We start from the raw sequence: 23,205 nt of genomic DNA on the forward strand, positions 1-23,205 counted from the left end.
CAGCATGTGTATAGTGGAGGATTGCAAATTCGATCATCAATGGGAGGAGAGGACCTTGGCCCTGTGAAACTTCTGTGCCCCAGTGTAGGGGAATGCCAGGGCCTATAAGCAGGAGAGGGTGGGTGGCAGGCATAGGGAGTGGGGAGGCAGCTGGGGTTTGTTTTTGTTGTTTTTGTTTGTTTCTTTGTTTTTTAGAGGGGAAACTGGGAAGGGAGAAATTTACATGTAAATAAAGAAAATATCTAATAAAAAAAAAAAATGAACCCACCAACTCTCCGCACTCTTGCTTCTCTCAGCCTGCCAACTCTCTGGCCCTGCTGGGCCACAGGGCTCCCGCCTGGTGCTGTCATCTTGGTGGTCTCTCAGCCTGCCAACTCTCTGGCGCCCCACCCCCAGTTCCTCTCACTACCACGCAACACCCCTCGCGCCCCACAGTCAGCCATCACAACACTCAATTACCCGGTAGAATTAAAACTCTTAAAGTTTGGGAAGGGGGAGGGAACAGGGTTTTTGTTTGTTTTTTTGTTTGTTTTTGTTTTTGTTTTTCTTTTTCTATTCTTTTCTTTTTTCTTTTTTTTTTTTTTTTTCCAGAGGGGAAACTGGGAAAGGAGATATCATATGACATGTAAATAAAGAAAATATCTAATAAAAAAAAACTCTTAAGCCGGGCGTGGTGGCGCACGCCTTTAATCCCAGCACTTGGGAGGCAGAGGCAGGTGGATTTCTGAGTTCGAGGCCAGCCTGGTCTACAGAGTGAGCTCCAGGACAGCCAGGGATATACAGAGAAACCCTGTCTCAAAAAAAAAAAAACAACAAAAAAAAAACTCTTAAAGTTTGTAGTTAACTAATCAGATGTATCAATAAAATCACAATTTATAAGATGCCAATATAACAATTTCAGAGCTAATTGGTAATGAAAAAGCTTTATCCCAACTATTCTAACATTATGATATCATCACATTGGCCTCCATTCTCCTTTTTCTCTCCCTCCTACTCTCCCCATTTCTGCCACTCTTAGCTCTGCCTCCCTTCTCCCTGTCCAATCACAGGCCTCCTGCTGCCCTCATGTGCTTGGACAGGGAAAATCCTGCAACAGGACTGTCCACCCATGGAGAGATCCACAGGTTCTTGACCCCAAACCTATATCAGCTGATGGGAAAGCAACATTACTATCAAATGCAGTGATGTGCTAGTCCCTCAAAGGATGATGGCTCTGAGTTCCTATCGCAAAGTCAGATCCAAGACTCTGGGAGAACAATGCTGAACTTATAGCCAAAAAGAGGTGCTCTCAGATTAAGGAAATGAGGGGATGGTGAGATGATCCGGTGGTCCAAAAGCACTTCTTGTTCTAGCCGAGGACACGGGTTCAGTTCTCATCATTCACGTGGTGGTCCACAACCATCTCTAATCCCAGTTCCAAGGGACCAATGCGTTGTTCTTTTCTTATTTCATGGACACCAGACATGTGGTGCATATATATATATATATGTATATATATACATATATATACATATATATATATATACACACACACACACAGTCAAAACACATGAATAAAATGAAATAAATATAAAAGAGTAAGTGAACAAATGATGAATGGATGAATGCCGTAATAATTATTCAGTGTTACCCTGAAGAAGAGTGGCATTAGTGGTGTATATGGGAATGGGGGATTTTTTTTCACTGCTTTACTTAAATCTTTCAGCTTTTGAATCTTACTGTCATTTTATATTTTAATACTCATTTAAAATTTTGTGTGTGCAAACATGTGTACAAGCACATCAATTTGTACAGCCAAATGCAGGTGGGGAGGCATCAGTTCCCCTGGAGCTGTGAGCCTCTTGATGTGGGTACTGGGAATTGAACTCTGGTTCTCTATAAGAGTAGCATGCACTCTTAACCACTGAGCCATCATTTCAGCATGATCTTTATGCCATTATTTTATAGATAAATACACCCAAAAGTAAAATTTTAGAAAATGCATACACACTGATTTCTTTTTCAAGGCATGGTCTCATATAGCCTAGTCTGCCTTTGAAGTCCTTATGTGGCCAGAGAAGACCTTAAATCTGATCCTCCTCCCTCTACTTCCCAAGTGCTGGGAGTGTTCCACCATCCATGATTTATCTGTCACATCCTAGAGAAGTGCAGAGCCAGTCCCCCATACAGAAGATTTCTTTTTAAATCACTTGCAGATCAAAAACGTTTGCTTTGATAAATTATTTGTTTAACTTACATGTTTTTTAAAGATACAATCGTGGATTTTTGTCTGAGAGTTTTGTTGTTTCCTTTCAACTCATGAGTACACAGTCTTACAAAAGAAATATTTATGAATTGGATTCATGGTGGGAAAAAGCCACAACTCCACATACTTAGTACAGAAGGAATCTGACACTTCACATTTAACTATGTGCCTGGAAAGCCAGAAGTAGAAAGAGTGCATTTCCCATTGCAAGTCTTTCAGAGTGAGGTACACAGTGTGAGCCCTCAGGAAATATATGCTGAAAGTATTGATTATGGAACCTTCATGGGTATGATTTTGACCACTTTTGGAATTACTTTCTCAAATTGGGATTCTCTGGGCAGGATGAGGTAGGACAAGAGAGCAAGGTACTGTGGAAAGGGAGCATAGAATTCAGGGACACAGGGGTGGGCTGGGGTATAGAAAGCAAAGGGAAGCTTGGGCTCCTGCAGAAGTGAACACAGCACCACACAGCAACAAGAACCTGCCATTTGTGAAACCCCACTCTCATACAATGCTCCCCAACCTCTTACCACAGGGAAAGGTCTGGCCACCCAGGTGTCTAGAACCAAGGCTCCAGAGACCAGGACAGACTGGGCTGCAAGGTGATGTGATTTATTTGCATGCGATGCTTGAAGACACAGACCAATCCATCTGCCTTAGCTACCAAACAGATCCCTTTGCCTCCTCCTTCCGTGGCAGCAGTCAAGGCAGGAGGTTGGCAAGGTGACCTTCCAAAGCTGAATCTGTGCTTCTAAAAATAGAAACATCCTCCAAGAATCCAGAAGGGGAGGGAAGGCTGTGGATGTTAAGGGCTAGAACCCAAGTCCCCAAAGCATTGTCAGTATGAAACTGTATTAATTAGACACAGGCACCCGGATCTATAACCTCAGGTGTCTCACAGAATTTGAAACTAAATGAACTGGATTTTTTCCCCTCTTCCTAGCTACACTCTCCTGGGCTTTAAGAAAAAAAAAAGAAAGAGATTCATATTTTCTGACCTATTTGGATTGGCTGTACATTACCCAAGGAGATGCCTTCCCAGTATCCCAGTAGAGGGAATGGGAGCTCTTTGAGACAGAGATGGGATATAGCTTAGTGGAACCCTGAGGAGCAAACAGTAGGGCTTCCTAAAGTCTGGCTTCTGAACTTTTCTCCCTGCATGGGTACTGTGCAGGACTAGGTTTGTGTCCCAGTGTGTCCGATTATGTGGGAACATGAGGTCAAGGGCTGCCACTACTGTGATCATGCAGTATTCTTGTCCAGAGTTAATGAGGGGCCAGAAGATTCTTGGAACTCATGGGACCACCTGCTATTGATCCACAGAGGTTATTTGCAGTATTCTAAGATACACATGGCAGTGTAGAGTATGGGGGAGACTAGGCTCTACAGGAGTGTGTGGGGATAGTGCGGCTCATTCAAGGGCTCTATGTAGAGAGGCAAGCATAGCATTCGAGTGAAATGCTGGAAATGCTGGAAAGACCCCAGAAAGCCGGGTGGGGTCGTGAGCAGAATCTCTGAGCTCTGCTGGGGTGATCAGCCCCATGAGGCTCCATTTGCTTGGCTTTGTGCTAAGAACCATGACTCTCACAAATATATGAGTAGAGCCAGATAGAGGGACACTCTGGGAATGCTGAAGAGCCTATATGAGGTTGTACATGTGGGTTGTGTGTGTGGTGGCGTTCTGTGGACAGCCTCCTCCGCTCTGCAATCAACAAATGAGTTGTGTTTCCGTAGATGTACAGCCACCCCAGTACAGGGGTGGAGATTCTGTGTCATGAGCTGAAATTGGTCCTTCCTAATCCTGCCCTGCGGCTGAGCCTCGTGCACGTGGGCTGTGGACACTTCCTAATGCTCTGCTCTGTGCTTTCTGAACAGGATAATGTGGATCTGGGTGAACTTATGTTTTCCCTCTGCTATCTTCCAACGGCTGGCAGACTGACCATCACCATCATAAAAGCAAGGAATTTAAAGGCGATGGACATAACTGGAGCATCAGGTAGGACATTCTTCATCTGGTTCTAATTCAGCACATTATCAAATTCCTATTATGGTACCTTGGATCTGGATTGCCTAGGTTTAATCATATCACCTCTAAGTGCTGTGTGATCTTGGACAAGTCACTTAACCACTCTAGGCTTCAAATTCCCATCTGTAAAGCGAGAGTAAGATTAGTATCTGGTCCATTAAGGTGTTGTATGATTAACTGAATTAATATATATAAGAACATAAAAACATGTAGTGTAATAATAACATGATGTTATTTGACTCTTGAGCCTTTCCTTTGCCATAATTGGAACTCAGTCTACGGTTTGCATATCCTGAGGTAGTCTACCCTGTTAGGTCTTTCCTCTAACTTCATTATCTTAGGCTCATTGAAGATTAGAGACAATTCTGACTCATTATAAACATGAACTATAGCTTGTGTGTGTGTGTGTTTTTCAGTGAACCAAACACATACCTTTACATTGTAAACCCTGACACAAAATGTCTCATTGTGCAGTTCATACTATGCACATTCATATCGGTTTTGACCACGTGGCCACTATCACACAGAACACTGGCTCATGGCCACTGAACTCAAAGAGCCTGAGATACAATGTATTCTTTTGTTGTTGCTGGGGTATGCACATGTGCATTCATATGTGTGTGTGTGTGTGTGTGTATGTGTGTTCGTGTGTGTATGTGTGTGTGTTCGTGTGTGTGTGTGTTCGTGTGTGTGTGTATGTGTGTGTGTGTGTTCGTGTGTGTGTGTGTGTGTTCGTGTGTGTGTATATGTGTGTGTGTTCGTGTGTGTGTGTGCACGCGCACACGCGTGTGCGAGCGCCTGTGCATGTGGGTACCTGTGTATGCACATAGATGTAAAGACCAGAGGTCAGCCTTTGGAGCCCTTCACTACCGTTCAGCTACAAAGGGAGCTCTGTATCTCTGTGCCTAACTACGCAATGCCTTCCCTGACTCCTCACCCCTTCTGGAAGGTACTTCAAGCCAGAGATTAGAAACAGCCTGGAGTATAGAACATAGAGAATATCAACATCTTGGAGTAAATGCCATCCCTGACTTTGATTTTTGAGCAAGGTTCTTTCATTGAGACCTGGGCTTCATGGTTAGGCTATGGCTGCACAAGAAATACCCGGGATCTTCTTGTCTCTACTTCCTTTGCGCTGGGATTACGAGTGCATGCCACCTACCATGTACAAGTATGAACATGGAAGGGAGGAGAGTCTAACTCAAATCTTACACTTGCATGACAAGCTTGTTACTGGCTGCCATTTACTCCAACTGTTGATATATTCTGTTCTATACTCCTGGCTGGTTCTAAGCAAGAAAGAAAAAAAAAACAAGAAAGGATACAGCACCTCTGGCTTAAAGTACCTTCTGGAAGGGATAAGGAGTCAGGGTGGCTTGTAGTTAAGCGAGAGATACAGTACTCCCTTTCGAGCTGCATGGTACTGAGAAGCTAGTGGGACCAGAAGCGACCTTCCAGAAAGCCGCCAGCCTCAGCACCTGTTGATCTGCCTTGGTTATTATGCTATGAATGTCCTGTCCTTTCCCATCCTGATTAATGAACAGCTTCTCCCTTTGCAAACACATTCCCAGGAGTTCCCAGTTCGTAAGGCCATTCGTGCACACAGGCTGCCCCATTCTCTACGAATTCAGAACTTATAGAACTAGAAGCATACCCTGCTTAAAGGCCCAATCTTTAAGCAAAGGTTTCCATGGATAGCCTAGAGTTGGGACACTGAGTCTTGTCTCCCACTCCTTGGAGATGTCTGATTCTCTTCCTTTCACAGGCAGGCTGGTCCTGAATTCTGGTTGGCATATTATCTAATTTGGTAACAGATGTTTTCACCCTATTTTTAAATTTAATGAATTTTGAGGAGACAGTGTCCTGTGCTTTTTCTTGAATGAATAACTTAATTGTTCTAAGTAGTCACTACCCACATCACGTATCACATGAATTAAAATCCTCAAACTCTAGACTCCAGACAGAGAAGGGGAATTGTCCTGCACTGGCCGCACATTCCCAGCATCTCCGTTTGTCCTCACAATATTCTGTTCTCATGCCTGTGCAGATCCCTACGTGAAAGTCTCATTGATGTGTGATGGCCGGAGACTGAAGAAGAGGAAGACATCCACCAAGAGGAACACGCTTAACCCCGTTTACAATGAAGCCATAGTCTTCGACGTCCCTCCTGAGAGCATCGACCAGATCCATTTGTCCATAGCTGTCATGGACTATGACCGGTGAGATGTCAGGAGCTCTTTCTCTGTGCAGTCTCACTGTTCTTGGAGCAGGATGGGCAGATTAGGAAGCAGCCACATGAGCAGCAGCTGTGTTAGGGAGCTCAGCTGGGGTCCCAGGATACAGTGACTGAAAGGGCAGCCTGTGGGAAGCAAGCTGACAGGGAGTCACATCGTCCAAACCGTAGTGCAGAATCCTGTTATTACAGTACTTCTAATATGCTCATCTCTTCCCTCCCCCTTTCTTATCTTCCTTCTCCTCCACCCTCCCACATGCCACCTTTCCCCTTCCCATATTTGCATACTTCCTGGTATCTCTCTATGAAGAACTACAGTCCCACAGGTCTTGTTTTTCATTGAGCAGTCCTAACTCCTTTAGTAGAAAGCTTCTAACCAAAATACAGAATGATTATTTTAGCCACACCACCAATGTTTCTAAATATATAACTTCGATCTTTTTTTTTCCTTCTTGCACTGTTTAATAAAGATCATTTCCATCCACTTAAGTCTGAAAGCAAACATAGAAATGTTCTCTTGAAAATGCTAGAATCAGTATGGATGGCAGGGTACATTAAAATGTATAAGATGCTAGACTTTTTAATTAATACAGCACAGAGGAGATATTTATAGCCTGCATTGTAGCCAATTGTGTATTTAAAGGACAGATTTGAAAAACAGTCATTTTAATATGCAAAGGAAGTACCAACAGGGAATTATACATGTTAAACCAGTCATTAGACTGAAATGCAAAGTCTCTTTTTAATTAGAAACCTCCCACGTGGTCTGGGCACAATTATAAAAGAAAAAATCAGTCTGACTTCTAATATAATCTTACAAATATTATTTGTAGCTAGAAATTTTCCCATCTACCTCTGAAACATCAGCACAGCAGCCTCACTGACCTCAGTGCTTTCCAGTAGATCCCAACACAAAGCATGCCTTGTCTTCTGACACAGTTGTTCCTGAGTGTGGCAGCCCATGCTGGGCATAGACCTTGCCCTGTCTTCTCTGGAAGCATACAACACCATAGTGCCAGGTCCCCAGAGGGGATGCCACCCACCAGTTGTAGAAGGCTAGGGCAGCGCTTCCCAAGCTATTGCCAAGGTTCCTGCATCAACAAATCTGATTATGTGATCTCTGCATCAATTCAATTATTAGTAAACTCATGACAGTGGCCTGGAAAAACCCATGGCAGTATGCACAGGGCCTCTGCGTGCATCTGATTTTAATGAGCACAGACTTAACTATCCCAGACAGTATATTCCCACCTCTTCTTCTCCCCACGCAAGCAGAATAGAAGCTATTTGTCTTTTCGGGGCAGACAAGGTCATCATGAAGAGTCCAAGGTTGGGCCACATCCTTCCAGCTATTTCAAGGGACTTTTCCTCTCTAAGGAAAAAGTAAAATGACTCAACTCAGAGACCTAATCACAGAAAATTTCAGCCCTAAGTTTAAGGAGATGGGTGTCTATCACAGTTAAAAACTCAAAGAACCAAAGTTGAACATAGAAAGAGATGTACAAAAGATGATGGCAGTAGTCTCTAATGAAACAAGGAGCAAGGAGACCCAGGAGCCCTTCCCACCGGCCTTCACCACACCATCCATGGTGGCCTCTTGTGGGAATTTGAGTGGGTTATATACATCACTTCTCCCTGAGGGTTCCTTTTCATTCCGTAAATCTGGAAGCCAGCTCCAGCTTAGCCTCGAGAACCAGAAACAGCATCATTAGGTCCAATCAAGAAGTTCTTTGAGCAGAGATTGTTAAGACCAAATGAACTCATGCCAGCATTAAGAAACTTAGATAACAAGTATTAAGCCCTAGGTCTTTCTGATGCTTAGTTTGGATTGTAGTCTTAAACTAGAGAAGTAGTTTTTTAAAAAAACATAGCCCACCACTTCTAAATTTTCCCCACACGTTTGAGTTGTTGCTTTCACGCAGCGGTTCTCACCCTTCCTAATGCTGTGACCCTTTAACTCAGCTCCTCATGTTGTGGTGACCCCCAACCATAACATTATTTCGTTGCTACTTCATAACTGTAATCTTGATACTGTTGTGTATCGTAATGTAAATATCTGATATGTTGGATATCTGATGTATGACACCCCTCCAAGGGGTCGTGACCCACAGGTTGAGAACTGCTTCTTTTATTTCTGCATACCAAAATTTTAAGAAAAAACTTGTTGTGGCCCATTTTCACAGTGTAGGTCACAATGAGGTCATCGGTGTGTGCCAAGTAGGCAACGAAGCTGAGCGGCTGGGCAGAGACCACTGGAGTGAGATGCTGTCATATCCTCGGAAGCCTATCGCACACTGGCACTCTCTGATGGAGGTAAGACCTACCCCGATGTGGTACACTCTGTAGATGACGAGGTTTGCTGTTGAAATGTGCAGCTGTTAAGAGCATGAATGTGCCAGGCTCTTCTGTCCCCAGCACTGTCCCTGGTGACATTTCTCCGGGGCTGTTGTGCCTTGCACAGGATATTCTGTCCACCAGGCTAGGACGTTTGGATCAGGAACATTTTTATTGTCTTTTTTAAAGGATCCGTATTCTCTGACTCCATGTTACAGCTTTGAGTTGGCTTTTGGGGGCCATCTGCATGAGGACTGCCTCTGGCTCTAATCTATAAGTCTGTTGTTGCTTGACACTAGATTCAGGTTTATTTAACAAAATAACAAAGCACAAAACAACAATGCATAGAAAGTAAATTTCTCTCTTCCCTATATAACAGCAAGTCCAAAGGAACAGTGTGGCACCATGGTCAACAGAAGCCCAGAACTCTCCCATCTTTCAGCTTAACTGTCCCAGAAGTTACCTCATTATGCAGTGTGGCTGCTGAGCTCAAAACCCATCTTATCTTTCATGCCACAAAAATGTGGAACAAGGCAAAAGGTCAAAAGAACACACAGCACTTCTTTCAGGGTTCTCTTTGAGATTTTCCAAGATACTGGTTCTTATATGCGATGTAGTCACAGGATTTTGGATGTGTCTACTTTCAAAGGAAGGCAATAAATACATTCTTTTTGTTATGTACCTAAGTAGAAGTAGGGTTTTATTTGCAAAGAAAGGGAGCATGCATACTGGTTGTCATCCTGCATCTGTCTCTCATCCACTCACTCCTCTGGTCTCCTCTCATGCATTCTTCAGTTTGTCTCTGTTTATTGACTCATTTACATGGGCATTCTCTCAGCACCGATTTTCACTGAGAAAAGTTTCTAAGGATCACATGCCACGAAGACACATGAAGCACACATGCGAACGAGAGATCACTTTCTTTGTAGCTCTTATAGATACTTCAAGACAGATTTTTTTATGTATATACATAAATGTATTTGCATGTTAGTGGTGCACACATGTCAAGACTGGAGAACAACTTTTGGGAGTTGGTTTTCTCCTTCTGCTTGGTGGCCCCAGAGCCTGAACTCAGATAGTCAAACTTAGAGACAAGTACCTTAACCCACTGACCCTCTCACTGACCAAAGAGTGTATGAAATGGAGTGTGAGTCATTAAAGTGCATACAGATAAGCTTTGTGACTCTGAGGGTGAGCTACCGGGACATATGGGTCGGGGGCTCATTGAGGTTACTGGAGACTGGAGCTGCTGGAAATGAGTACCCCAGATAGCAAATGAGGGTCATTGACCAAGGGTATATGGGTTCCAGGCAGAGAACTTTCCTTTGTTCTCCCAGTGTAGACAGCTTCTCCATGCATTAGCACCCTGAAAGCAAAAGAGATCACTGTCCAGCGTGGGTGAGTCTTCTGCCCTTGACAGTAAGGTAAGTGTGGTGGAGTAAACATACAGGCAGCTAGAGAGAAAGAGAGGCTCTAACCCAGGCTTGAGGACAAGAGGATGCGTCCTTTGAAGGAATGGTACAGAAAGACACTAGTTATATTCAGTGATAGACTAGAGTCCCCAAATTTGCAAGCCTCTGGACCATAGAATGCAAACCTCTCTTTTCTGAAATCAAAATTAATCCCTCAGGGAGACCTCAAGACCTGAGAGCCACTTGAAAAAGAGCCAGGGAAACTATGCCTCATTTCCTCAGCTCCTCGTGGAATTCTCAGAGGACCCGATATATGGGCTTAGTAAACTGCTACAGGATGCCACTGGTGAGTAGCAGTGGGCATTGTAATCTACCTCCTGTACCCTTGGAAGTTACTTCTACTTTAAATTTTCCTTTGCGGTCAGAAGTGTCAAAACTCTATGACAGGTAACAGGAAAGGAGGAAGGTCCACGGGGGCTGGGAAATGAGCCCTGAACCAAGCAGGACTTTCTCTGTTGCCTTGGCAGGCAGGAGCCCTTGGTAGGGTATGGTATGCCAGGTGTGGGAGCATCACAGAGTAGGGGTAGGAAGCCCTGTGGAGGCTTCTTCTACTTTAGAGATAAGAAAGTCATGTAACTTTGGTCCCTGGGAGGTATTCTTTAAACTCTTAGCTCCCAAGCTCTTTGCAAGTCTGTGTTCAATAGTTACATAAGTGAGAAATAAACATCTTGAGGGTTAAAGTAATGAAACTTGGGAGTCATTTGTACAGTGGCTAGAGCTACTTCAGCTAATACAATGGTTGTTTCTCAGTGGTTACAGGGGAACTAAGGAAATGAAATGCTTATGTCCCTGATATGAAAGGCAAGCGAAGCTGCTCTTCTCTGTAGCCTGTTTTGTGAAGTCATGTCCTGAACTATAGCTCTTTCTCCAGAGGGGAAATGCTGCCTTCCCTTTTAAAAATAAACATGCAGCTGGCAAAATTAGGGCAATGGTACCAGATGAGATTAAAGAAGGTGGGAGGTGGACCATGCTTTGTCAGCCACTCTGGACGGAGGCGATCACAGGCAGTGCTGGGAAGTAAGTGTGCTGGAGTGGGGTGGACCTAGATTCACATGCTGTGCAGCCACGTGCTGGTTGATTATTCTTCACCTTTGATTTTTTTCATCAGTCAAGTTGTCATAACTGCCTGTCTCTCATGGGCAGTTGTAGAGATTACAGTTTTTAAGGGGGTGGGTGGGTTGAGATGGTGTCTCATGTAGCCAAGGCTAGCCTTAAGCTTGTTATATAGTGGAGAATGAACTTCTAAGTCCCCTTGCATCTCATAGGTACTAAGGCTATAGGTTTATACCGCCATACCCATTTTACACTGTGCTGGGGTGGAACCTAGGTAATTTTACTGCTGAGCAAGCAGCCTGTGACTGATCATCAAGTCTATGATAGATCATCTATGAGAAATGCCACCCCATGGCTGGCACCTAACCAGTGCTCAGTAAAGTTTCCATTATCGTATGTCCTACATTCTAAGGGGTCTCTGTGTGTTCTCATAGAACTCTGTGGCTAAGGAAGTAACACCCATGTTGGTTTTCATGGCAACAGCTAGGAAGCCCCAGTGAGCATCATCTCGGGTTAGAAGAGTGGCTTCCTCAGCACTTAGCCAGACATGGGCAGACAGATTTTTTTGTTTTGTTTTTGGGAGACACCTTTTGTCTGTGTAGCCCTGGCTATCCTAGAAATTTCCTCTAGATCAAAGTGGCCTCCAGCTCACAAATCTGCCTGCCCCAGCTTCCCAAGTGCTAGAATTAAAGGCATAGGCCACCACCACCCAACTCAAGTATATAGATTTAAGGTCTACCCTATTCCCCTTTAACTCAATTGTAAAGTTAATCTGCTATTATGTTCTCTTAAATTTAAAAAAAAAAGTATGTGTGCATGTGTGCACGTATGTGTGTGTAAGCATATATTATGGGGTACAGGGCATGCTTCATAAGAATAAGAATGAGTTGGCATGTAGTGTGAAAGGAGGTTGGCCTGACAGAATCAGCATTCTGCTAGGGACCAAGGGACTAAGTTATAAATGAACCCTTGCTCCTGCAGAGACCTGGCCGTCTACTCCGGGTTATAGCAAGCATACCATGACATTGCCAGGGTAGGTAGCAGGTGGAGTCTTCAGATCCAATGAATTCAAAAATCCGTTTCTCTCTCTGGGACTTGGCATGGCTTCATTACACACCCAAAGGTCAGCGGGTGCCTTTCTCTTTACCCTTTATAATGTCATTATCTCAAAAAACCATGCAAGCTCTCCCAGAGCAATTTTCCTGGGACTTAGAAATAAGAATGCCCCTTCTGTAGGACTGTAGGAGACCAGAGTGCTAAGGGCTTTCTTATCACAGCATCTTCCTCCTGCATCCAGGATAAGATGGTGTTGATCTGGTCATGTCCTCACACCTTCCTCACCCTCCTGAAGGTCGAGTTGACCTATATCCCGAGCCTCAGGAGATTAGCAGGCAATAGTTCCAGGTTTTACATAGCTTCCCTGTGAAGTGCTATGTAATGTCTGGATTAAGACTTGGAATTATGGGAAATCAGATGTAGATGCCATTTGTTTAAATCATGTTTCACTTTTCTGAGATGATAATGACAGAATCCACTGAAGATATATGGTAAAGTCTGAAGATATATGGTAAAGTTCTTATCTGGATTCATAGAATGTAATAATAACCCCATTTATAGAATTATAACATATGCATGCAATATATATGTATTTGTAAAGTTTTCTGGTTTGTTCCAAGTTTAAAAGCCTATGATAAGATAGATTGAAGCAGGAACTAAGTGCAAAAGTGGCCCCTGGACTAATATGAGCCACAGAAATAAGATGTTTATATATATATATATATATACATATATATATATGTATATATATATACATATATATATGTATATATATATACATATATATATATGTATATATATATATAATACCAGTCCTATACTAGGATGCTTGGTGTGTATTCATCTTCTCCTTATGTCTAGCCTTTGTGCAGACATGTGTATCAGGCCAGAAAGGCTTTATATCAACATGTAAAAATCACCTGATTAACCCCGTTGCACCCTTTCTTCCAGACAGTCCAGTAGCACAGGACATACAATAATGACAAGAGTCATCTGTGTACTACTCAGGCTCGGTAGGTAAAGCTATAATTTTTTTTCAGGGGTAAAGCTATAAATTTAATGCTGTGATAAACCTAAATCAAACATCAGTTATGGAGTCTTGCCTCAGAGTTGCATCAGTGCCCTCTTTAAAACATTTCTAGATATTTCCTATCTAGTGCTCAACAGAGCCCCACTTGGAGTCTTGAATCTACACATTCCCAGGAGAAAACATCTGATTTCCTAGGCTGGCTCATAGAAAGGTAATTGGTAACCCACTCCATCAACAGTGTAAGGATGATAGTTCTTGAGAAAGGTACCAGCAAGACAGGGAAACTCAATAGAGTGATCATGGTTGCTTCCATGATCCAAAGGTGCAACTTAAACACTGAATAAGTTGCTCTTCAGTGCAGAGGCAAGCAATAGGAGCAGTTTTCAAGAAAGGCTGTAAATGGAAAGGGTGTGTGGAGCTATGTATGGGAGCCTGGGTGCCATCACAGACCTGTCCACTTGATGCCCACTGACCTCTTGTTCCTGTGGCTCGTGTTAGTCCAGGGGTCACTTTTGCACTTAGTTCCTGCTACTGTCCATCTGATCATAGGGTTTCAAACTTGGGGTAAACCAGAATCACTTCTTCCTGCTCCCAGGCTTTGTCCTTCTGGGATTTGGTGTGGCTTTACTGAAGGCACAAAGATGATCTATGTGAAATGCAGCTCCACAGCTGGTATCAAACTAGTGCTCAGTAAAATTCTTATGATTGTTGTGTATCCTGCATTCTGAGGGGTCACTGTGTGTCCTCATGGGACTTTACCAAAGGCTTTCTAGAAACTCCCTTTCTAACATAGTGTTATTCTTCTCTACCTATGAATTATGTCCTAGATGTCAAAGTACCCTCAGAACATGTAAAGGAAATGTTTAGAGATTAGAAGTGTTTCTTTTCCCTCAACAGGGCCCATCTCTATGATTTATTTATTTATTTATTTATTTATTTGGTGAGAGACTGATTGTTGACTCTGTTACCTGCCTCCAGTTTACATTAATTAAGTGCATAGGACATGATTCATAGATACTGAAAGACCAATCCTGTTTACATAGATAGTTAATATCTGATGAGTTTGGGAAGGAATAAACAAAAGAAATGTGTAATGGAATCAACTGGGTTCCTTTTATATAGAAGATACAGAATCTCCATTCAGTGGAACCCAGAGTAGAAGGGGACAAGGTGCGTAGGTTACTGAGTGTGACTCTGTAGCACGTGTTTAAATGGAGCGGGTTCTCAGTCACACCAAGCTTTTGATTACTTCTCCATTAAGAAGTGAACAGAAATCATTTCCTCCATCCTTCCAATTAACCAATCACCATGGCTTTACATTTTGAGCACAACTAAGATAATATTCAGAACTGAGAGTTCTTAGTAAAACACGAGACTCCCATTGAGCTGATGTGGTTGACTGGGTCCTGAAGTACTTGGTACCTGCTTTCATAAGAGAGAAGTAGCACACAGGTACCCCAGAGGCAGTACCCTGAATGAGAACTATTCGGGAAATGACAAGGACATTGGCCCTTAAGTTGACTTTTCTCACCAGGAAAATATTTCAGTCCCAGTTTTATACAACAGCATGACTTGATGTACCATCTGTGGATGTAAAAGAAAAGGAAAAGCGTGGGATCTTGGGGGGTAGTAGGAAGGACCTGCCGTTGAGATTCTTGACCTGTTTTTTTGATGGTGGGATACAGCAAAGCAGGTCCATGAGCACTTAGGGTGCCCTGAGCTGAACTGATTGCAGTGAAGATAAAGTGGTGCTTCATGGTCAGCATAGGAAACCATTAACACACCTGTTAGAACCTGTTCCAATGGATCTTAAGTGGTCAGAAAATAGTTTGCATGAGTGGGCACAGTCAGTGTGCAGGAGTTTAGTCCTCTTTTGCGGGTTGGGTCGCAGGGATTAAATTCAGGCCATCAAGCTTGGTAGCAAGTGTCTTTCCCAGCTAAGACATTGATCTCACTGACTCAATTTTCACTTTCATTCTAAATCAACTGAAATATGGGGAAGGAGACTCCATGGAGAAGAATGGGTACATTGTGTTTGCAGCTGTGGGAGGGAAGTGGTTAACAAAACCAAGACAATTGAGACTTTCACAAGAAACCTTCCCACATTAAACTGTACAGAAAGAGAGGACACCTAAGTATTTTCTCATTTTCAGAAAAGATACAAAATCCAGAACTTCCTCACAGGTCTGTAGAGACAGGAATCATACAAAGCAGGGAAGCACTCAGAATAACTGTGAGAGACAGAAAAGATGACGACGGTGTGGTGGATATTAACGTCTCCGCTGAGTGGACAGCTAACTGTCTTCACGGCCCTCTCCTTCCCAGATCACCTTACTGTGGCTCCTTCTGGCCATTGAGGGTTTGCTCCAATAGTTACAACACAGAAGGTGGATGGCAGTGGACTTGCACTTTTGCTCCCCGCATCTCCAGAACGGCATTCACAGGGGACTTGCTGACACATGGGATGGGCTGATGCTTTCTTCACAGAGGAAATAAATCATTGATTTATGATGTTCCTGAAAGAGCCACTTGCAGACGCTAAACTGCTCATCATCCTAGGAACTGGCCCTTGCCTGGAACTTTCCAGGGAGAATTTAGCTCAAACATGGAACTGAAGGGACTACAGAAAGTTCCCCATCAAAAGCAGTTTCTCAGCTTGGTCATATACCCATTCTTCTCCATGGAGTCTCCTTCCCCATATTTCAGTTGATTTAGAATGAAAGTGAAAATTGAGTCAGTGAGATCAATGTCTTAGCTGGGAAAGACACTTGCTACCAAGCTTGATGGCCTGAATTTAATCCCTGCGACCCAACCCACAAAAGAAGAGAACTAAACTCCTGCAAATTGTCTTCTCACCTCTACATGAGTGCTGTGATACATGCTCACTTTGTACACTTCACACACGTGTGTGCCATTGCGCATGGGTGCGTGTGTGCATACACACACATGCATGTGCACATGTGTGCTAAAGATATGTAATTAAAAATTGAAAATAACTTTTAACATTAATAGCTTTAGTCACTTTATCTTTTACTCCTGCCCCTTTATTTTTAAGTAGTAAGTAACAAATCTTACTGTGTTGAAAGCTGGCAACCAGGAGTGGTAAGATCACATCTTTTCACCCACTTTAAGTAAAATTCAGAGCATGATATGTGATAGCATTTATGAGTGAAAATCTTAGAGAATTTTCTCAAAACCAAGGAAAACTTTATAAATTGCTGGCAATTACATAAAGCAATCTCAACTTTTAGGCACCTGCTGTGCAATGATGCATTATACTCCAGCTGTCCAGAACAAGCATTCTGTAGGAAACAGGAAACGTCAATGTGGTTGTGTTCTGTGTGGCTGAGGAGCTGTGTGACAGACACCTGCTAGGTACTTTAATATTGATAAATAAATGTTCAGACTGACAGTTGAGTAGAGAAAGGTCATAAAACCAATCAAGCAAGTAAATGCCATCCAAAAAGATTAAGACTGACTACAAATTGTAAAATGTAAACATTCTGGATTTTTCTTCCTGTTATTAATGCTTAATGAAGTCTCTGCAGGGAACATAGAAATTTGGATCCAAAGAAATCCACATCTGTTTGTGTTTTTCTCTGGGCCTTATCTACATTTTATCTCTGTGATGGTCTGAATGTTTGATTTTGTTTTTTTTTGGGGGGGGGTGTCATTGTTTTGTTTTGTTTTGTTTTTTTTAAGAAAGAAACCTTGTTAAAATCAGATCCCCGGTGAGGTAGTAGTATTAAGAGGTGGGGAATGGTCAAGTGAAGGGTCTCTGCCATACTGATAGAACTGGGGCCTTATAAGGAAGCCTATGACTTAAGGGCAAAGCAAGAAGGGCATGGCCTTATGAAGGCTCAGAGCTGATTAGCCCTAACCAGACACCAAAACACTGGAGCCTTGATCTTGGACTTCAGATATCCAGAACTGTGGGTGATACATTTCTGCAGCTTATATATAATGTAGTTTAAGGTACTTTAAGCCCCAAATCCAAGGCACCCTCCTTACTGTTTGTGTTCAGAATAACATTAAGAAACAAGCCTGACTTGGGCCAAGCAATACCTGCTTGCCAAGAGAAGACAGGAATTCCCTTAGATACACAGACATCCAGAATTTATCAATATGATACTGAGCATCATCTGTTTATGTCCTGTCTCTAGAAGCTTCTCTGCAGGGTTAATGAGTAAGCCTCCCTCTACTGGAATTGACATTCCAGAAAAGGACAGAAGACCTTTTAACTGCAAACTTTAAGGACTGGAGTAGGATCTCGTGTAGAGGATCCTGGCCTATCAGGCTGGGTCACTGGTGGGGGAACTGAACTGTGTGGGAGTGCTTCTCTCTTTAGGATTCAAGGTCCAGGAATGAGTTGACAACCAAGGCCACTTGACTATGGAAGATTATATCCCAGGACCTCAAATCCATAGGAGAGCAGGCCCTCTATTTCCTCTTTGGGCCTGCAGGGTGGCATCATCATACCTGGTTGAAGCCGTACAATTTTATTGTTCAGCTGCATTTTTAAATTCTTTATTCATAGAAGTTGTAGAATATCCTCTTATTTTTCAAGTATTAAACCAACATAGGTGAGAACAGGTTAACCTAGATAGAAATCTCATCAACAATGAGAAGGAAATCAAAACTGAGTGAAGCCATGTAACAAGGGAAAATCAGACACAGCACTGTTGGTCCTCTGTTTAAATAGGGCAGAATCTAAGTCCTTACACAAGCAAACCATCCACATCAGATCCAGCTTTTTGCTTCCTCCACATAGCAGTGAGCATAAAAGAGTTAATAACAAAGACCTTGAGAAACCCTCTCCTTATTACAGGAAAATCACTCTCGGCTCCAGTTGCTGCTGTCAGATGAGCTCCTTGAAAAGTAAGAGAGGGAAGAATAGGGAAGAAAAGGATTTTTGAATCACACGGGAGGTTTTGAGGACTACTCGATCCAAACCATGTTCCTCTTAACTGGTTTAAGCTAATAATTCCCTCAAGCCCTAAAGCACAGATATATAGCCTTCTCATCATTATAGAATGTATCTGAATCCATGGGTGCCCAGGACACTGTCCTGCTAAGTATGAGGTCCGTCAGTAGAAGAAGATGAGCAAAATCAGGACTAGAAATAGTACTGAGCTCTCAATACAGTGCCAAAGGAGGGAAGTCATCAACACTCTTACTCAGCTGTGGTCCGAGTGCAGCACTGTGCTGTGATAGTGGCAAGCCTATGATGGTCGCAACCAGCTGCTTTCTGACTAGAACTAGGGCCCACTCCGCCTAACAGAAATCACTGTTCTCCTATTAAGAGACAGTGGCTAAGGATGTTGTAGGCTGTGGGGAAGAGGCTACAGCCATTGGTTTTGTTTACATGGTTACTATATGGTTTAGAGGAAGTGGGACTCAGAAAACACAGAACCATAGCTCTACAGACAAGCACTCCATAAGATAGGGTAATGTGGGAGCCAACTGCTAAACAATGGATCTGGACCAAATTCCAGGCCGCACTCAGTCCCATTCTAGAAGGAATGAGAAGTTAAGCACTGAGCTCGCTCTAACTCTAACCCCCTCACTACTCAGAGAACAACGTATGGCTTCTGCTTTTAGGTTTTATGAGACTAAATGGGATTTGCTTGCTGGGTAGCTATTGGGGTGGTGTGGGGGTTGTAACATAAAAGTCCTTCCATGTGACGGAAGAAATTGAAGAACGAGCAGACTTGGAAGACAGACAAATGCTAGAGCAGCAACCAGCCATAACATATATTAATTATATAATAATGTGTTTCTCTGGTTTCTTTTCTTCTTTTAAAAAAGATTTATTTATTTTATGTATGAGTATGCTGCAGCTGTTTTCAGACACACCAGAGGAGGGCATCTGATCCTATTACAGACGGTTGTGAGCCACCATGTGGTTGCTAGGAGTTGAACTCAGGACCTCTGGAAGAACAGACAATGCTCTTAACCTCTGAGCCGTCTCTCCAGCCCCTATGTTTTTGTTTCAAGCATGTACATAATGTATTTTGAGCATATTCACCCTCTCCTCCTCTTGTGTTCCCTCCTGCTCCTATCACTCCTTTCTCTTCCCAAGCAGTCCCCTTCCTACTTTGATTGTCTTTTTTACATGACTCAGTGAGTTTCATTAGGACTGCTTGCAGGAGCATGGGCGTCTTGCCAGTAGGTATGCCACTGAAGAATGCCCCCTTCCATGAACCAACCATTAACTGTTCAGGTTTTCTTTGAACTCACTCCTAAAGTTTGACTTGAAATATGAATGTGTCAAACAGATTCATGCAAGCACACTGACTGAAGCAACAAGAAATTAAGAAAGCAAAATCATTTAATCAGAGAGAAATCCATGGCCCAATTAAACATCCCAGCAAGCTATCGGGGGTAGGGTGTGGGGGGTCTCATACCAGCTCTGTCACTTACAGCTGCCGAGCTTGGGCAGGTTACCTGACTGCTCTGAGGACTGGCTTCCTCCCTGTCAGCAGAATTAGTGCCAGCTGGAAACAACCTGTTGTGATTAGATGGCGCACATAGGAAAGGGACTGACAGTGGCCCTGGCAATAAAATCCACCAGCAAATGTCTTTCCTTTTTCAGCACCCCCCCAAAAAAATCTTGATATTTTTTTGTAAAAACCACCCATCGGTTTTTACAGACAGTGGCTCTCAGACTAGCCTTGAGCTTACAATCCCCCAGCCTCAGCCTCCTGAGTGCTCAGATTGTCTAGAAGACACCAGCTTAAGATTCTTATTTTATTTTTCTGTGATGACAGAGATCAGACTTTGGGCCTTGCACATACCAGCTAGGTGGGTGCTTTGCCAACTAAGCTACATCCCTTGCCTCAACAGTTAATCTTCCATGGTGTTACTGCCGAGCACTCAGATGAGGACGACTTTGAGGGGTTACTCCAAGTTACTCCTCTTTCTCCCTGACTCTTCCCCCTCCTTTTCCTTCCTTTCCTCCTCCCTCCCCTTTCCTACACACTTTTGAGGTTTTTGTGGTTCACAAAGATATTGGTGTCTGAAATGTAAGCTGCAGCACAACACTGAAACAAGTTCCCCGCCACACCTGGATTAGAGTGCAGTGTGTTTGCTCCTCAGTGTGCTTGCCCCTGCTTCACAGAACACCTTTGAGCTGGGCGTGCTACTATGTGTCTGTAGCCCCTTTCCTTAGGAGGCTGAGCCAGTCATGGCTAATAGCAAGACTTTCACACACACGTGCGCACACACATACACACACACACACACACACACACACACACAAGAAATGTGCACATTTTTCCGGCTGTCTATTCTAGCCTTTCACTTGAAAGTACTGAATTCTAGGATTTGCTTCACAGGCACTTACCAGGAATCAATACCTGGGTTTTAGACTCTGAATAGGATGCTACATTCCCTGAGTTTATATTACTACATTTTCATGAGCACAAGTAAGTTATTTTACCACAAATGTATAGCCTTTGCTATGGGCTGGATTTACCCTTAGATGTTAAACAGCACAGAGATACTAACTGTGCATTGGTCATTGAAGACACATGTTGTAAGGCCAGAGAAGGAAGAAGTGGCGATTTGTGTTGGAGGTGAGTCCCACCTGCTATAACAGTGCTCTTTCCACTTGTCTCCTTCACTCCTGCTGGGGGCCAGGTCCCATACTGAGTGCTGCAGCTCCAGGGGTGAAGACTAAGTGCTGGCTTTCATGAGGCTGGCCGGGAAGATGGACAGTAGACTGTCCCGGTGTATTGCAACCAGTAATATGATTGGTGTTTTCACGGTGTGTAAGGGAGCGTAGGTGAGAGAGTTCCCATGCCTCCAGACACATGCCAACCCTATTTGAGCAAGCTCTTGGAAATGGGTAAGAATTCTCCCATTGAGCAAAGAGGAGGAGGGAAAGGAGAGATCTGTACATTCAAAGGCACAGAATGGTGAGGGGGTGGATCAGCACTGGGACAGCAGCTGAGATGATTGAACTCAGGGCCTTGCGGGGAACACAGATGATACCAGGAAGGGGTGTGGGGATACCCTTTCTATCAGAACTTTGGAATGACTTTAGGATGAATAGCAGCATGCTCGAATTGATATTTTAAAGGGACTATGCTGACCATCTGGAGGAACTGGACAGGAGGCTGGAGACAGATGACAGCGTGGTCAGGATGGGTGTGGTGAAGCTGAAGGCAGAAGTTGATGGCTCTGGAGAGGGGAGTTGACTCAGATAGGTTATGAGCTAACATCATATGGAAAGTCAGAGGCAGGGAGGGGTTTGGAGTGATAGCCAGATCATCATGTTGGACAGATGGATGGTCCTACTGTTTACCAATGTCAGGAAAGGAGGCCTGGAATAAAGGACAGAAAAAATGGGAAGCCATTGATAGAAGAAGGGGACAATTAAAGAAGTCCAGTGTCTTGTACTTACTACCCACAAAAAGACGCTCCTCTCAAAGGCACACTGAATTCAAAACAGTTACTTAGATTTTAATCATCCTCCTCCTACATGGACACAAGGGTGTACAGGGGCACGTGCGCGCACGCACACACACACACACACACACACACACACACACACACAATGCTCTCTGTACAGTGGCAGGCTGGTTCACTAATTTTTTTCAATGAAAATGTGCCAATAATCTGCTAACCAAAGACTAATTAGGCTCCCAGATCCCTTGGCAAAGAGCATATCAGAAAGCTCATCACTTGGCTGAAAAGCTTTTCCTGAACTGAGAGAGATTGCAGTCAGATGGCCTGTATATCCGTATTAGATGACTCTAGACTCAGCTGTGGCCTTAATGTGAAGAGAAGGGACCTCAGTTCAGACTGGTCAGGTCCAGATCTTGCCACCCTTCCGTGGTGAGGACAAGAGTGTGGAGGAGAACAGAATTCTGGAAGAGCATCAGCAGGTCTAAGGCTCTTAGGCAGACAAGACCATCAGAACAAGGAGTTGGTAGAAAAGCAGGGTCCAGGGAGAGATACATGACTTCATTAATAGCACTAGACACAGCAGGCCATGCAAATTAAAGGCTTGACAGCTGCTCAAATAAATTTCTATCTCAATTTGATAATATTTTTAAATTGTTTAATGGACTAGGGATATAACTTAGTCAATCAAGAGTTTCCCTTAATAGCACAAGGACTGTTTGGTCCCCAGAACTCATTTAAACACCCAGAAACGGTGCTGTATGCTTAAAAGCCCAGTACTGGGGAAACTGAAACAGGTGGATTCCTGTCTCTGGCCAACCAGCCTAGCCTACTTTGTGAGTTCCAAATCAAATGAGAGACAAAATAGCAGGAATTGGTTGACAAACAATGCCTAAGTTTGTCCCCTTGCCTCCGCATGCCTGTGTATTTCTGTGGGTGTAAACATGTCCATGCATGTACACACATGTGTACCTATACATATACATAAAGTTATTCCTCAATATCATGTGCTATCCCTAAGCTACTAGTAATTCTGAACACAGGCTGGACTGACTACACGAGTTTTTGTGGTTGCCTCTTATTGAGGAAAGCAGTTTCAAGGGAGTGATGATATCTAGAGGCATCCTGATTGGAGAGAAAGGAAACAAAGAAGGTGGGATTGGAAAGTAAGGAGGTGGAGTCCGTGGCTATAGATGACTCCTTCAGGTGACTTGATGGAAAAGGAAGAAGGCAGAGATAGGCTAGTAACTTGAAGAAGATAAAGGGTCATGGGGGTGGAATAGATTTTCCCTCCCCAAAGCAAGAAATGTAAATATTTCATAGAATAAGAAAAGGCCAAAAAAAGAA

At 43.4% G+C, this 23,205-nt stretch overlaps 1 protein-coding gene across 1 annotated transcript in view; it reads left to right on the top strand.

Moving 5' to 3' along the window:
• Syt9 (synaptotagmin 9) overlaps positions 1-23,205 on the top strand; it is a 176,247-nt gene that overhangs the window by 124,325 nt on the left and 28,717 nt on the right. Inside the window, exons 4-6 of the mRNA XM_031387774.1 lie at positions 4,121-4,241; positions 6,319-6,490; positions 8,688-8,817. Coding sequence (XP_031243634.1) covers positions 4,121-4,241; positions 6,319-6,490; positions 8,688-8,817 — 423 coding nt within the window. The remainder of the gene's footprint in view (positions 1-4,120; positions 4,242-6,318; positions 6,491-8,687; positions 8,818-23,205) is intronic.

This window comes from Mastomys coucha, unplaced genomic scaffold (assembly GCF_008632895.1).
Source record: "Mastomys coucha isolate ucsf_1 unplaced genomic scaffold, UCSF_Mcou_1 pScaffold21, whole genome shotgun sequence".
Lineage (NCBI taxonomy): Eukaryota > Metazoa > Chordata > Mammalia > Rodentia > Muridae > Mastomys > Mastomys coucha.